This window comes from Esox lucius, chromosome 15, assembly GCF_011004845.1.
Source record: "Esox lucius isolate fEsoLuc1 chromosome 15, fEsoLuc1.pri, whole genome shotgun sequence".
Taxonomy (NCBI): domain Eukaryota; kingdom Metazoa; phylum Chordata; class Actinopteri; order Esociformes; family Esocidae; genus Esox; species Esox lucius.
In genome coordinates this window covers 32042108-32056740 of record NC_047583.1, presented here as the reverse complement: position 1 = coordinate 32056740, position 14633 = coordinate 32042108, and the positions used below count along the sequence as shown (strand labels likewise).

At 45.0% G+C, this 14633-nt stretch overlaps 1 protein-coding gene across 2 annotated transcripts; it reads right to left on the bottom strand.

The window, feature by feature from the left end:
- Positions 1–2553: 2553 nt before the first annotated feature.
- On the bottom strand, positions 2554–12238 carry btbd9 (BTB (POZ) domain containing 9). Of its 2 annotated transcripts, XM_010905083.3 has the most exons (11): positions 12074–12238; positions 11450–11662; positions 10483–10846; positions 9821–10091; positions 9360–9585; positions 8557–8676; positions 7358–7467; positions 6721–6910; positions 4079–4186; positions 3396–3474; positions 2554–3211 (listed from the first exon to the last, which is right to left on the bottom strand). In XM_010905083.3, exons 2-11 carry the CDS (start codon positions 11632–11634, stop codon positions 2999–3001), a joined length of 1866 nt encoding a protein of 621 aa, XP_010903385.1. In that variant the 5' UTR covers positions 11635–11662; positions 12074–12238; the 3' UTR covers positions 2554–2998. The 2 variants fall into 2 exon arrangements, with proteins under 2 accessions (XP_010903385.1, XP_019900461.1); XM_020044902.2 differs by lacking the exons at positions 11450–11662; positions 12074–12238 and adding an exon at positions 11198–11433.
- Positions 12239–14633: the final 2395 nt, after the last annotated feature.

Genomic DNA, 14633 nt, shown 5'->3' with positions numbered 1-14633 from the left:
AGAATGAAAACCAAGCTCTTTAGGGCGGAGAACCAAGCTCTTTAGGGCGGAGAACCAAGCTCTTTAGGGCGGAGAACCAAGCTCTTTAGGGCGGAGAACCAAGCTCTTTAGGGCGGAGAACCAAGCTCTTTAGGGCGGAGAACCAAGCTCTTTAGGGCGGAGAACCAAGCTCTTTAGGGCGGAGAACCAAGCTCTTTAGGGCGGAGAACCAAGCTCTTGAGGGCGGAGAACCAAGCTCTTTAGGGCGGAGAACCAAGCTCTTGAGGGAGGAGAACCAAGCCCTGAGGGAAGGCAATGCACGAGCAGGTGAGAACATGCACTCTTAAATGTTACTTTTTTGTGTGTAATGTAGGTTCAGAATTACCATATGCCTTTCATTTTGTAGCTTCTAATGACAGCGGTTCTTCAAGAGCAGGTGAAACATGTTGGGACAATGTTGAAGACGTTTGCTCGCACTTGGCAATCAGGTACCACTTGCCAACAACACCTGTGGTTGTTGGTTTAATTCCCACTGGGGCCACCTGTACATGTAGTAGACCTAGATATAAATGTCATAGTTTAATATTTGAGGGACCAGGACTGATTATTTTATTCTGGGAAACCCTGTAGGTGCGTTACGCGTTTCCTGAAAGGAGCATCTGACCGTGCAGGCGGTTCGAATGTTATCATTGGATTGAATGGGCGTTATCAGTGGTTATCAGCCTCATAGATATGGGTCAGAAGGGGCCTGCTAGCCTACTGGTAGGCTCAGAAGGCTGTTATCATCCAGTGAACTGCTGAAACCCTAATGAACCGGAACAAACTCAATAGGGTTTCACCAGTGAACTGCTGAAACCCTAATAAACAGCACATTTAACAACACAGAGCTAACTTAAAAAACTGGCCTGAGTCACCAGCCACCATCCTCCAAGCATTATTGCACTTGTCCCCCACTACAATTAGTTTTTCCTTCAGTTAGTAACAGAACAATTTACATGGAGCAAAAATATTGCAGTACAACGATGGACCAACAACCGAAGACTTGTTTATTAAAGACTCTATTTCCATTAGATAAACGCCTTGGTTTGATTCATCGGCATAATATTGACCGTGGCCCAACTTCTTGAAACACCGGAACAGCTCAGACGGCTGGATTGTCTTTCCAAGATGCTTTGCGCAACTGTCAACAACGCCTTGACGCTATTCATAGAAATGTAATTGTATGTGTCCGAGGCAGCAGGTGCACCGGAATAGTGGACATGTACTGACGCCCGGTATTTTCACTGGAAGGGGGAGCAGCACGGTGACAAGAGCAGGCTGACTGTTGTTAGTGTGGATGGCATATCCTCTGACAAGTCCAAGGTATGCTTTGGTGTTCCTCAAGGCTTGGTTCTGGGCCCATTATTGTTCTCACTATACATGCTGCCTCTGGGCAATGTAATCCGAAATCACAATGTAAATTTTCAGTTATGCTGATGACACACAATTTATTTCAATGAAGCATGGAGAAGCCCCAAAATTAGCTACTTTGGAAGCATGCGTTTCAGATATTAGGAAGTGGATGACAGAGAACTTCTTGCTCTTAAACTCAAGAAAAACAGAAATGCTCGTTTTAGGACCCAAGAAACAAAGAGCGTTGTTAGCAGATCTCACTGTGAACCTCGACGACTGCATGGTCGTATCCCAAAAACTGTAAAAAACCTTGGCGTTACCCTTGACCCTGACCTCTCCTTTTAAGAACATATAAAATATGTTTTAAGAGTTGCTTATTTTCATCTTCGAAACATTGCAAAAATTTGAAACTTTCTATCAAAAACTGATGCAGAAAAATGTATCCGTGCTTTCGTTACTTCTAGACTAGATTACTGCAATGCTCTTCTCTCTGGTTATCCAGACAAATTAATAAATAAACTTCAATTAGTGCTGCACACGGCTGCTAGAATCCTAACTAGAACAAATAAATTTGAACACATTACTCCTGTCCTAGCGTCCTTACACTGGCTGCCTGTTAGGGTTAGGGCTGATTTTAAGGTTTTACTCTTAACCTATAAATCAATACATGGACTTGCTCCTACTTACCTTGCTGAAATGATCCAGCCATACATACCTACACATAACCTACGATCGCAAGATGCAGGCCTTTTAATTGTACCTAGAATTTCTAAACAAACAGCCGGAGGCAGGGCCTTTTCTCATAGAGCTCCACTACTGTGGAATGATTTGCCAATTGGAAACCTGATATTTGCTATGTAGAAACGCCCTTAATGTATAGGCTAGCTCGTAACCAACATTACAGTGAGAAGAGTGACTGAGATGAGATTGAGGTTGTGTAAGGAAGACCAGGTCTGTAACCTCATGAACAAGACTTTCTAATGCTGCAATAAATAATATAATTTCTCTCTCCCTTGACAAATGGGTATGCTAATTATAACAACCACTATACGAAATTTGTGTAAAGGCTGTCTCCAAGCTGCTACAAGTGGATCTTATGCTCCCATCCAACCTTCATTTCATTTAATGTAGTCCAGTTTGCAGATTTATGAACAATACAATTACATTTAGTTGCATAACTGATTTAATTAAGGCTTCTTCTATAGTCTTATGTCATCACTAATTGTCACTAATAATCTTATAAATTCAAAATACTTGTTGAAAAGTCAAAAAAGATGTAGACCTTGCCATTGCCATCATAATCAACATCACATTTAACAACAACAAAAGGGGTTTCATTTCGTAAAAATATATATTTAATTTGAGCAGCATATTATTTTCAGTAACCCGTGGTGAAATCACAATAGCAAAACGTGTAAAAAGATGTCTAGGGCAACCAACTGTCTCCTCTGGGACCACCAGACATCTCACATATTTGTTGAATTTTGTTAAACTGTCCCACCTGAGCCAGTTCAGGGCTAAAACAAATATCTGAAATGTCTGTAATCCCAGAGGAAAGGGTTGGGAAACCATGATCTAGGGTTGGATTTTCATTGTATCAGAAGCATTCTGGCATTAACAAAACACCTCATCGGTGATGGGAGTGTGAGGAAGATGAGGTGGAGGAGGAGGAAGAGTAAGGCCGGGTGGGGAGTTGGAGTGGGACCTGGGAGGTGGACTGGGGCTGAAAACGACTCTGCTGGTACTTGGCATCTGAGCTGGCTGTTTCAGGCCCCGGGCTTCCCTCCTTTACCTCTGTGTCGAGCTGGGCAGGGCACTCGAAGTGGACACAGTGGAACACCTGGAGGACGGACAGGACAAAGCACCAATTAAAACAAGAAAACAGAATGTAAAAGTACTGCAACTTTAACCATGTTGCATATGCAAAATGTTCACATAAAAAAAAGACACAAACAGCTATGGTACACTAATGTGAGAGGTTCATTCAGCTCACTTCCTGAGCCTGCTCTCTGTTCTCTCCCTACCTCATTGGATGTGTTGTGGGTCCCCACGATGCGCACAAAAGAGGCGGGCTGCCTGTCGAACACCAGTGTCTGCCAAGACCTTTTGACACCAAAACAAACAATATTAAGTCTATGGCAAAATGGCACCTTACGGGCCCTGGTCCAGGGTAGTGCACTATGTAAGAAATTAGGTTCCATTGGAGTCCAAAGCTATCTGATTAAATGTTTGTCCAATATCATGGAAGCAGAGAGGTTGAGAATGTGAACCACTCTTTGCTGTTCAATCGATGGAGAACAAAGTCAGAAAAATATGTATCAGTGAGTGACTCATCTTTCTGGTTACTTTCACTTGGGAGGTGCTCTAAGTCCTTAAAAACAAACATAATTAAAAACAAAAAATTACGACATTTCTTATGTCAAATCTAAATGTGTTAGCTAACATGCTACTCCAATAAACTAAAGCAGCCCAAACACTGAAAAGTTAGCCTTGTGAAAACACTAGTACTGCAATCACACTTGAGTTGTAGCACATCATATTGACATAAAAGGCCAAAGACTTTGGTCTGTTATGTGTTAATTTGTAAGGTTATACTGGCTTTCAAAAAAAAACTATTTTAAATCGAACCCACAACCCTGGTGACACCTAATGCTGTGCTTTTACCAAGTGAGCTACAGGGAACATTGATAATCAGGAAAATTGTCACCTGCACGCCAATTTGGTACGGTCCACCACCTTGGTCCAGAGCTGCTGGTTAGTGGACAGCTCAACGTAATAACTGTAGCTGCGGTTGTCACAGTCCCAGAGCAGTAATCTGTCCACAAACACACACAAAAACACTGGAGTGATGGAACTCACCATACAGGGCCCAACTCTGTGTCTGTGTTCTACATACTTATCTAGAGCAACGTACAATAAATGTGGGACAGCATACTACCTATTGTTCATGTTATGGGGGTAATGAGGGGTTTGATCATAATATTTGAGGCAAGGGATGATAAGAAGGCCATGATAAATTCAGGGCCAGAGTGGAAATTGGTTAATGACATATTAGGCATTCTTTATGGAATAACTGCATAATTCCTATGGCCAGATATTAGTGGACCTCCCTGATAGAATGTACAGGTTTTAAATACTTATTTTTATGGTTAAATAGCTTCAGAATGCAGACTGCCTCCAATAATGCATGCAAAAGTGGAAAATTTAAATGCTACTGTGGGATTGCATTTTCATTTTTCAATTTGCATTAACATTTGAATTAAGTTAAAGACAAAACGCTGTTTTACAGTGGCGGTGGACAGCTGTTGACCTCAACTGGGGATGTCGTCGGGCGGTGGAAGGATTACTTCGAGGAACTCCTCAATCCCGCCGTCACGTCTTCCATTGAGGAAGCAGAGGCTGAGGGCTCAGAGGTGGACTCGTCTATCTCCCGGGCCGAAGTCACTGAGGTAGTCAAACTCCTCGGTGGCAAGGCACCGGGGGTGGATGAGATCCACCTTGAGTACCTCAACTCTCTGGTTGTTGTGGGGCTGTCTTGGTTGACACGCCTCTGCAGCATCGTGTGGCGGTCGGGGACAGTGCCTCTGGGATGGCAGACCGGGGTGGTGGTCCCTCTTTTTAAGAAGGGGGACCGGAGGGTGTGTTCCAACTATAGGGGGATCACACTTCTCAGCCTCCCCGGGAAAGTCTATGCCAGGGTACTGGAGAGGAGAATACGGGCGATAGTAGAACCTCGGATTCAGGAGGAACAGTGTGGTTTTCGTCTGGGCCGTGGAACACTGGACCAGCTCTATACCCTATACAGGGTGATGGAGGGTTCATGGGAGTTTGCCCAACCAATCCACATGTGTTTTGTGGATTTGGAGAAGGCATTCGACTGTGTCCCTCGCGGCATCCTGTGGAGGGTGCTTTGGGAGTATGGGGTCCTGGGTCCTTTGCTAAGGGCTGGCAGGTCCCTGTACGACCGAAGCAGGAGCTTGGTTCGCATTGCCGGCAGTAAGTCAGACTTGTTCCCGGTGCATGTTGGACTCGGGCAGGGCTGCCCTTTGTCGCCGGTTCTGTTCGTAATTTTAATTTTTTAGGCGCAGCCAGGGGCTGGAGGGTGTCAGGTTTGGGGACCACACGATTTCGTCTCTGCTCTTTGCGGATGATGTTGTCGTGTTGGCCCCTTCAAACCAGGAGCTTCAGCATGCACTGGGACGGTTTGCAGCTGAGTGTGAAGCGGTCGGGATGAAAATCAGTACCTCCAAATCCGAGGCCATGGTCCTCAGTCGGATTTACCGGTCAATCTACGTTCCTACTCTCACCTATGGTCATGAGCTTTGGGTCATGACCGAAAGGACAAGATCCCGGATACAGGCGGCCGAAATGAGCTTTCTCCGCAGGGTGGCTGGGCGATCCATTAGAGATAGGGTGAGAAGCTCGGTCACCCGGGAGGAGCTCAGAGTAGAGCCGCTGCTCCTCCACATCGAGAGGGGTCAGCTGAGGTGGCTTGGGCATCTGTTCCAGATGCCTCATGAACGCCTTCCCGGGAAGGTGTTCCGGGCCCGTCCCACCGGAAGGAGACCCCAGGGAAGACCTAGGACACGCTGGAGGGACTATGTCTCCCGGCTGGCCTGGGAACGCCTCGGTGTCCCCCCGGAAGAGCTGGAGGAAATGTCTAGGGAGAGGGAAGTCTGGGCATCTCTGCTTAGACTGCTGCCCCCGTGACCCGGCCCCAGATAAGCGGAAGAAGATGGATGGATGGACAAAACGGGGCATGACTTTGAAAATGAAATGCCAAATGGCTTTTCAATAACATTTTAATATTGTGATAGCAAATGTGCATACCAGTACATGAAAAATCTAATGCAAATCACATTATTGCATTTACATTTTCATATTGGTTGAAATAATGCAGGCAAAAATGGAAAATGAAAATTCAATGTGGGATTACATTAACATTTGAATTAAGTTAACTATACGCTTCCATACAAAATATCTGCCGCACACATTAATTTCATTTTGATGGGCATTGTAATTGGTGCTGATATGGCTGATGGTGGGGTCACTTTTAGAGAAGGTCAACAGTGTTTTTTTGGAGGATCTTGGAAATGTCAATGGACTACCTTGAAACTGGCTCCTTCATGAATGTGGTCTCAGCTAATCAGAACCCAGGGTCCAAACAACCCAAAACATTGTCCTGCTATATAGGGGATCCACAAGGTGTACTACTTTTCCGTTCTACCAGATCATTAATTATACCGACCTGGCGTCTCATGTCTAAGAATGAAAAATAGGCTTTAAGGCCCAGAGTTGAGTTAGATGGTTGTAGGATGTTATTTTAGACGGAGCCATAGGGGCCCTTACCGGAGAGAGTCCAACATGTAGGGCTGGGCCAGCTGGATGATAATAGCCCCCGAGCCAAGTTGGTGGCAGGTGTAGCCCGAGTCCCAGTCGTAGTTGGACGTGTCACCGTTGAGCAGGGCGTTGCGGCTGCGGCTCACTCCCTCGACCACGCTGGCACCGCACGCGATGGTAGCCACGTTCCGGTCAGGGACTTAAGGGGGGTTAAGTGTGAGGGATGGATAGGGGAAACAGTTTTGTAACAGGAGACAAAGGAATGTGTTAGTAGCTTAAATCATACCACGGGCTGGTAGAAAATCTCTTCGGAACTTATCACATCAAACACCTTTTGCCGGTTTCCCAGACCTCAAAATTTAAACTGCCCAAGTTTAAACAGAATAGAATAGAACGGCCAATAGCGGATGCATTCCTGCCATGTAAATCATGATCAATTACGTAACATCCTGATCATAGATCAGCACTCCTGCTCTGAAACATTGAATTTGGAAACATTTTCTATTAACTGCTTTTTAACTGAGAAATAGCGTCAAACTAGCCCTTAATCTCTATGGATGGTCAATATAGTTGTACCTAAACAAACAAAAGCTTGAGAAAAAACAAGAACACACTCCTAACAACTGAAATAGAAAAACACCCTTACCCAGGAGGCCTTTCTCCAGAATGTAGGGCCGCTGTGTGAACATGCACTCAAAAGCCACAAGGTGGAACACTTTGTTGACTGTGTTGTGTGTTCCCACAATGCGCACATACCTGCAATGAAAATAAAAACACTCAAGCAGAACTGTCTGCACGCAGATACCACATCACCCAAGGCTAAAGTAGGTTACTCAACCTGATACATCCAGTTATTCTAGCCTCACTGAAGAAATGAAAACCACTTGATTTACCTTCGCAGGTAATCAAGTTAAATAAAATAAATCCCATATAAAATACTTCTGCAACTATTACTATAAAAAGCACAAAAAAAATTTGAATATTGTGTTTCTAATTTTTTAAAATATACCTGTAGATTAAAGCTTGTTGTTTTAAATGCAGTGTACTTCCTACACAAAGTGGCCAGATTACTAGGTACACCACCACATTCACAAAAATGGATAGCCTTGACTTGCTATACAAAGTAGGCAGAAATGTATCACATTACAGCTCAATTTAATGATAAAAATTGGCAAAACAAGTATACTAAAAGTGGTATGACCATTACTATCTCTGAACCAGCCGTCCTCCTGAGCTTTTTAGACACCACTGTGTCAAGTGTTTACAGAGAATGGTTTTGAAATAAAATAGTTTGTAACTGATAGATATCAAGGGACAATGGCAAGAATTGTTAAAACTAACAGCAAGGCCACAAATATGCAAATAATGGCACAGTACAACAACGGTGTGTAGAAGAGCATTTCGGTATGATGTCTGTATTTGTCACAGATTCGCTCCTGCAGTGGATGACCACACCTGGCTCCTCTTGGCTAAATAAAACATGTGGCTGCAGTGAGTATGCAACCACCAACAGGGGACAATTGAGAAGTGGGTAAACATTGCCAGGTCTCATAAATCCAGAATTCAACATAGTACAGTATTTTTGGGATGAAAGGCAGAAGAATGTACCAATGTCCAATCAGCAGCAACTATGGGATGCCATCGCATCAGCAAGGACCAATGACCTTGTTTCTGACACCTTGCCCTGAAGAACACAAAAGGGTCCACCCGGTACTAGATTGGTGTACCTAATAAACAGGCCACTTAAGTAAATAAGAAAACGGTGTAGATATTACTCGCAAGCTATACCAACCAGCCCCAATACAATTGTTTCTGCTTTTCAACCGTTTCCATGTGTCTGTTCACCTGCAGACACGCGCTGTGAAGAAGAGACTCTGCCAGGACCGACACAGGAACTTGGAGTGGTCAATGACACGTACCCAGTCCAGCTCATCCATGGACACCTCCACATAGTAAGAGTACGACCTAAATACAGATAGAAAAAATGTGAAGACTTATGATTGGTTATATCAAAAACGAGTGCTTAGGGCCACATTCATTTGTCAGCCATTTGCTGTTATTATCAAACAAATATGTCATTATAAATGGCAGAAAGAATACATAAAACCCTTCTTGGGGTCCCTCCTGAGTTGTGCAGTGGTCCAAGTCACTGCCTAATAGAACAGCTGCTTCATTGCGGCAACTTGTTGAAATCCAGGTCATCTCATACCGCCAGTACCCCTGGGTCCAGCAAGCTGCAAAGCAATTCACTTCAGCTCCGCCAGGATGGATGTGGGGGACAAACAAGGCTGCCTTCAATCGTCATGCTACAGCAACCCCCGTTAGTTTCGGTGCATGCGACTTCATGGTTTATAGCCAGGGGAAAGGGTTCTACTCGGTGTGCACCAGCAAGAAAATCCTGTTTAAGTGAAGTGTGATAAGAATCAGAATGGCTAGACGAGAGTTGCTGGATATTCTCGATCTTCACCTCTTCCCACACTTGCAGCAATGTTGCGACAAGACCATGATCACCAACCGGATATCACAATACTGGGAATTAACACCTTCCTGCAAAGACGCAGCTTTAGAGCAAGGCAGTGCGGCCCCACAAATAATAATTTCTATTAAAAAGTTGTTTTTAATCCCCCGATTCCCAAAGGTGTCTTTACCGGCTGTCACGGTCCCACAACAGCAGGCGGATGTGGTTTATGATAGATGGCTGCCCCAGCTTGACCTGGATGCCCGCGCGGCCATGGCCGTCCTCCTCGATAGGGTGCCGGGAGAAGCCGTGGTCCAGGTCGTAGTTCTGAGTGTCTCCATCTAGCAGGGCCGACTTCAGCTCGCCCTTCACCACCTGAGCACCGTGCTTCATGGTGGCAATGTTCTCCTCAGGGACTGGTTGGGGGGAAGTCAAGGGGACAGTTCAGGAAACTTGATATCAACCAGACATATACAAATAGCTACACACATAAAAGAAAAGTGCTGAATGATGAAAAGTTGAACTTTTTATTTCCAATAATAAACCTCCTTTAATCTGAACAATTGTTACCAAAAGTCTAACGACCGCAGAACTGCAATATTGGTTGGTTAGTGGTATGTGGTACGTGTCGACAGTCGGCAGGTTACTCACTGAGCATGCCACGGTAGTTAAGGTCCATGTCACGGCTCTCAGAGCGTGTCTGGATGGCGTCGAGCAGATTGTCAGGGCTGAGGAGACCTGATGGGCGCACCACGTTTAGCATCTCCATCAGGCTCATGAGGGGCAGGCGCACCGCCGACATCACTTCCTGCGCCGCTGTCTCATTGTCTGCGTTGTGCTGACACCAGCGACAGAGTGCTTGGAATATCTCTCGCTCGGTGGCAGCGAAAGAATCACGCCGGACCACGGCTAAAAGAGCTGTCTGTGTGGAGGAGAAAAGAAAACATGTTGCTCAGTTTCATCTAGATCCATCAGACATTCTTCCATACATTCAAAATAGAAAGTTTGGAAGAGCTTTAGACTTTCTTTCTTTCATCCATCAATCCCACAATAAAGTATATTATTTCATTAATCTACGCATCAGCATCATACATACTGGCGTCCACCCATGTTATCATAATTTCTGTCATCCATCAATGTTACAATTTCACCATCATAACTATTCATCCATCCACTGTATAATAATTAATCCACCCTTCGGAATCCTTTAATGCATCCATCCTTATACAGCACTATATAACTAGGCTTATACTATACTAACAGCAAATTGAATCCCAAGATCCTTTACACATTCTTTCCTTCAACCGTTTTACCTTGGAGAGAGTGAGGAAGCCGTCTGATGCCAGCACATCGGGTGCCTGCCTGTCCATGTAGGCACAGCACGCCTGTGCCAGCCCCCCCAGACAGTAGAGGCTGGCCACGTCATACACCAGGCACACATTCTGTGTGTGCAGCGCTGTGCGCAAAAACTCGCAGGTGCTATCCTCTAGTGGCTGGAGGCCATAGCGGTGTGCAAGTCCCAGGAAGTCCAGTAGGACATCCTCGCGGGCTGTATTCAGGCTAGCCCGGCCCGTGTACAGGTACTGCAGGAGCATGGAGAACGCCTCGGCCTGTGTCTCCTCCAGCGGAACCTCTGCCTGCTGCTGAGACTCTTTCATGCCATTAAAGAGCATGGCTCTGTGAAGAGAGGCACACTTGTCAGGTTTGTGTGAACAACCATCTTTAGAATTCCTCAGAGATATTTTGTGATATCTATATATTATTTATTAGGCTAAAACACTTAAACAGTTATAACATTTTGCATGCAAAAATGCTATGACTTTGTCAAGCATTGGGATTGTGTAATTAGCCAACAACTAACTGAAACAGGCAAAGACAACCTGGACTTCACAAATAAGACTATACATTGCTAGCATGACCCAGTCTTGCCTAAGACTTCAGAGAAAGTGTGGCCTAGTATCTCAAGTACACATAATAAGTCTCAAGTACACATAACACAGCTGAGGCATGGGTTTGAATTTAGCGTACTGCTATTCAAGCACACTGGCTCTTCTGTTTGCCACTTTCTCTCCTGTATAAGAAAGGGAAACAAAGACGAACACATAGTAAAAAAAAAAAGTTATTAGAAGAAATTATTTTAAAAAACGTATTAAATGTACCTGTATCCCACATGGTAAGAGCTTGGTGCTCGAAACACTAGAGTTGTGAGTTTGATTCCAATGAAGGGCCAGTATGGAAAATTATAAGCAAATATGTGCATAAGAGTATCTATTCAATTACCTAAAATATTGGCAGCGTGATGCTAGGATGACCCGGTGGGCGGGGAAGCGCTTCCCTTCCACAACAAATGTAACATCGCTGTACTCCTCGCCGGACACCAGGGCGCCTAAGTGCTCTGACAGCAGGTGCAGGTGGTCTATCTCTGACACGGAGGTCAGCGAACGTAGGGGATGGCTGTTACTCATGGCACCAAACTAGAGGGCACTGTCACATCTGGTGAGAGAGAGAGAAATTCTGTACCTGTTTTTCCATGCAATACAATTAATAGCCAATTGGTCGGTGTTACCTAGTGGGACCGTGACCATCTTCATATAAAACTTGAATTCGAGTCGGGCATTCGTATTAGTAACAAATGAATAGCAAACATTAGCGTTACAGTAGCTAGCTCCTAATAATATCTATATAATTATATTTGTTAACAGGTATTCATATCACTAACATTGGCACGTGTAGCCTTACTGTACCTCATTATAATATAATCCTTAAAAAAGCCACACGTCTGGGGGGCTTGTCTTATTATACGTTGAATGTTAGTGGTAGCCAGCTGGCTAACCAGAGCTAGCATAGCTAACACCTCTATCTGGCTACCGCTGCTAATTACAAATAATGTATTGATTTCCTTACGTGAGCGGAAAAGTCGTTGTCTTGTCTGCCCCTTTAAAGTGAAAGTTCCTTTTTAGAAACTATGACAACTGTTAAGTTGTAAACGTCAAATATCCGTACAGGGATGAAATTAACTGTTTTAGTTGCTAACTTGTGAGCGTTTTGTGAGCAACATTAAATAATCACTTCCGGGTCATGAAAATGAGGAATATTTCAAAATAAAAGAGACCAACGTATTACTTCAACACTGACATAAATTGAGTTTATTAATTGTTTAAGAAAATGTAATACTCAAAACATTGACATTAATTCATATATGATCATATTTATGAGTAATTTCAATAAAAAGTGGGTATTAAAACACGTTCCAAGGGCAAAATTCAGACAATGCCAATGATTGAATATGGAATACATATTGCCTCATAGCTCATAAACTATTGAATATACCACAGAGAAAGCAATGTAGGAAATGTTCAGGAGAGTGTGAAGAGTAAGAGAAACCTGTCTAATCATGGGGAATGGTGTGTTACATTTAGCAACACAATATTTTCCACAATGTAACTCAATGGAAATTAAATTACATATTGAAACATAAACAAAAACTATTCTATACACCACAGTGAATGTATTCTAGGAAAAGTGATTATATGCAAAAAAATCCAAGTGGAAATCCATTTTACTCCGCTCATACCATTGGCCACAATACCAATTACTGTATATGAAATATATATTGCCCTATACAAAAAAACTATTCTATATGCTGCAGTGAATGTATTGTAGGAAATGTTCAGGAGACTCTATAGAGTGATTATATGCAAAAACATCAAGGGGCACTGTGTATTTGCAATTATTGCTGGGATTTTACTCCGCCTATATCATTGGCCACATTCCAAATAGCTGAATAGCCTTCAATTTAGATCCATTATTCTTTTTGTTAATGGAGGTATTCACCACTTGGTGATTACTTAACAATTCAACCAATTATATAATGTAGTTGTCAATGACTTCTATTAATTGGTCATTAACCTGTTGTACCACCTTTAGAGATGTAGGTGACCCCAAAGGACTGTTTACAGTTTTATACTTTTTAGATATCCATCCATCCATCATCTACCGCTTATCCGGAGCCGGGTCGCAGGGGCAGCAGTCTAAGCAGGGATGCCCAGACTTCCCTCTCCCTAGACACTTCCTCCAGCTCTTCCGGGGGGACACCGAGGCGTTCCCAGGCCAGCTGGGAGACATAGTCCCTCCAGCATGTCCTAGGTCTTCCCCGGGGTCTTCTACCGGTGGGACGGGACCGGAACACCTTCCCAGGAAGGCGTTCCGGAGGCATCCGAAACAGATGCCCAAGCCACCTCAGCTGACCCCTCTCTAAGGGATTGCCCAGCCACCCTGCGGAGAAAGCTCATTTCGGCCGCCTGTATCCAGGATCTTGTCCTTTCGGTCATGACCCAAAGCTCATGACCATAGATGAGAGTAGGAACGTAGATTGACCGGTAAATCGAGAGCTTCGCCTTGTGGCTCAGCTCTTTCTTCACCACGACAGACCGATACATCGACCGCATTACTGCAGAAGCTGCACCGATCCGTCTGTCAATCTCCCGTTCCATCCTTCCCTCACTCGTGAACAAGACCCCTAGATACTTAAACTCCTCCACTTGAGGCAAGCACTCTCCACCAACCTGAAGTGGGCAAGCCACCCTTTCCCGACTGAGGACCATGGTCTCGGATTTGGAGGTACTGATTCTCATCCCCACCGCTTCACACTCGGCTGCAAACCGTCCCAGCGCATGCTGAAGGTCCTGGTTTGAAGGGGCCAACACGACAACATCATCCGCAAACAGCAGAGACAAAATCGTGTGGTCCCCAAAGCTGACACCCTCCGGCCCCTGGCTGCGCCTAGAAATTCTGTCCATAAAAATTAGGGGCAGCCCTGCCGGAATGCAACATGCACCGGGAACAAGTCTGACTTACTGCCGGCAATGTGGACCAAGCTCCTGCTTCGGTCGTACAGGGACCTGACAGCCCTTAGCAAAGGACCCAGGACCCCATATTCCCGAAGCACTCTTCACAGGATGCCACGAGGGACACAGTCGAATGCCTTCTCCAAATCCACAAAACACAATGTGGATTGGTTGGGCAAACTCCCATGAACCCTCCAACACCCCGTAGAGGATATAGAGCTGGTCCAGTGTTCCACGGCCCGGACGAAAACCACACTGTTCCTCCTGAATCCGAGGTTCTACTATCGGCTGTATTCTCCTCTCCAGAACCCTGGCATAGACTTTCCCGGGGAGGCTGAGAAGTGTGATCCCCCTATAGTTGGAACACACCCTCCGGTCCCCCTTCTTAAAAAGAGGGACCACCACCCCGGTCTGCCATCCCAGAGGCACTGTCCCCAACCGCCATGCGATGTTGCACAGGCGTGTCAACCAAGACAGCCCCACAACATCCAGAGACTTGAGGTACTCAGGGCTGGATCTCATCCACCCCCGGTGCCTTGCCACCGAGGAGTTTCTTGACTACCTCAGTGACTTCAGCCCGGGTGATGGACGAGTCCACCTCTGAGCCCTCATCCTCT

Coding starts and splice junctions, on each gene's coding strand:
- btbd9 (XM_010905083.3), bottom strand. CDS start 11,634: ATGAGTAACAGCCATCCCCTACGTTCGCTGACCTCCGTGTCAGAGATA. Junction 10,092..10,482: donor GCTTCCTCACTCTCTCCAAG/GTAAAACGGTTG, acceptor TCCTCCACACAG/ACAGCTCTTTTAGCCGTGGT. Junction 4,187..6,720: donor TACATGTTGGACTCTCTCCG/GTAAGGGCCCCT, acceptor GTTTGTGGACAG/ATTACTGCTCTGGGACTGTG.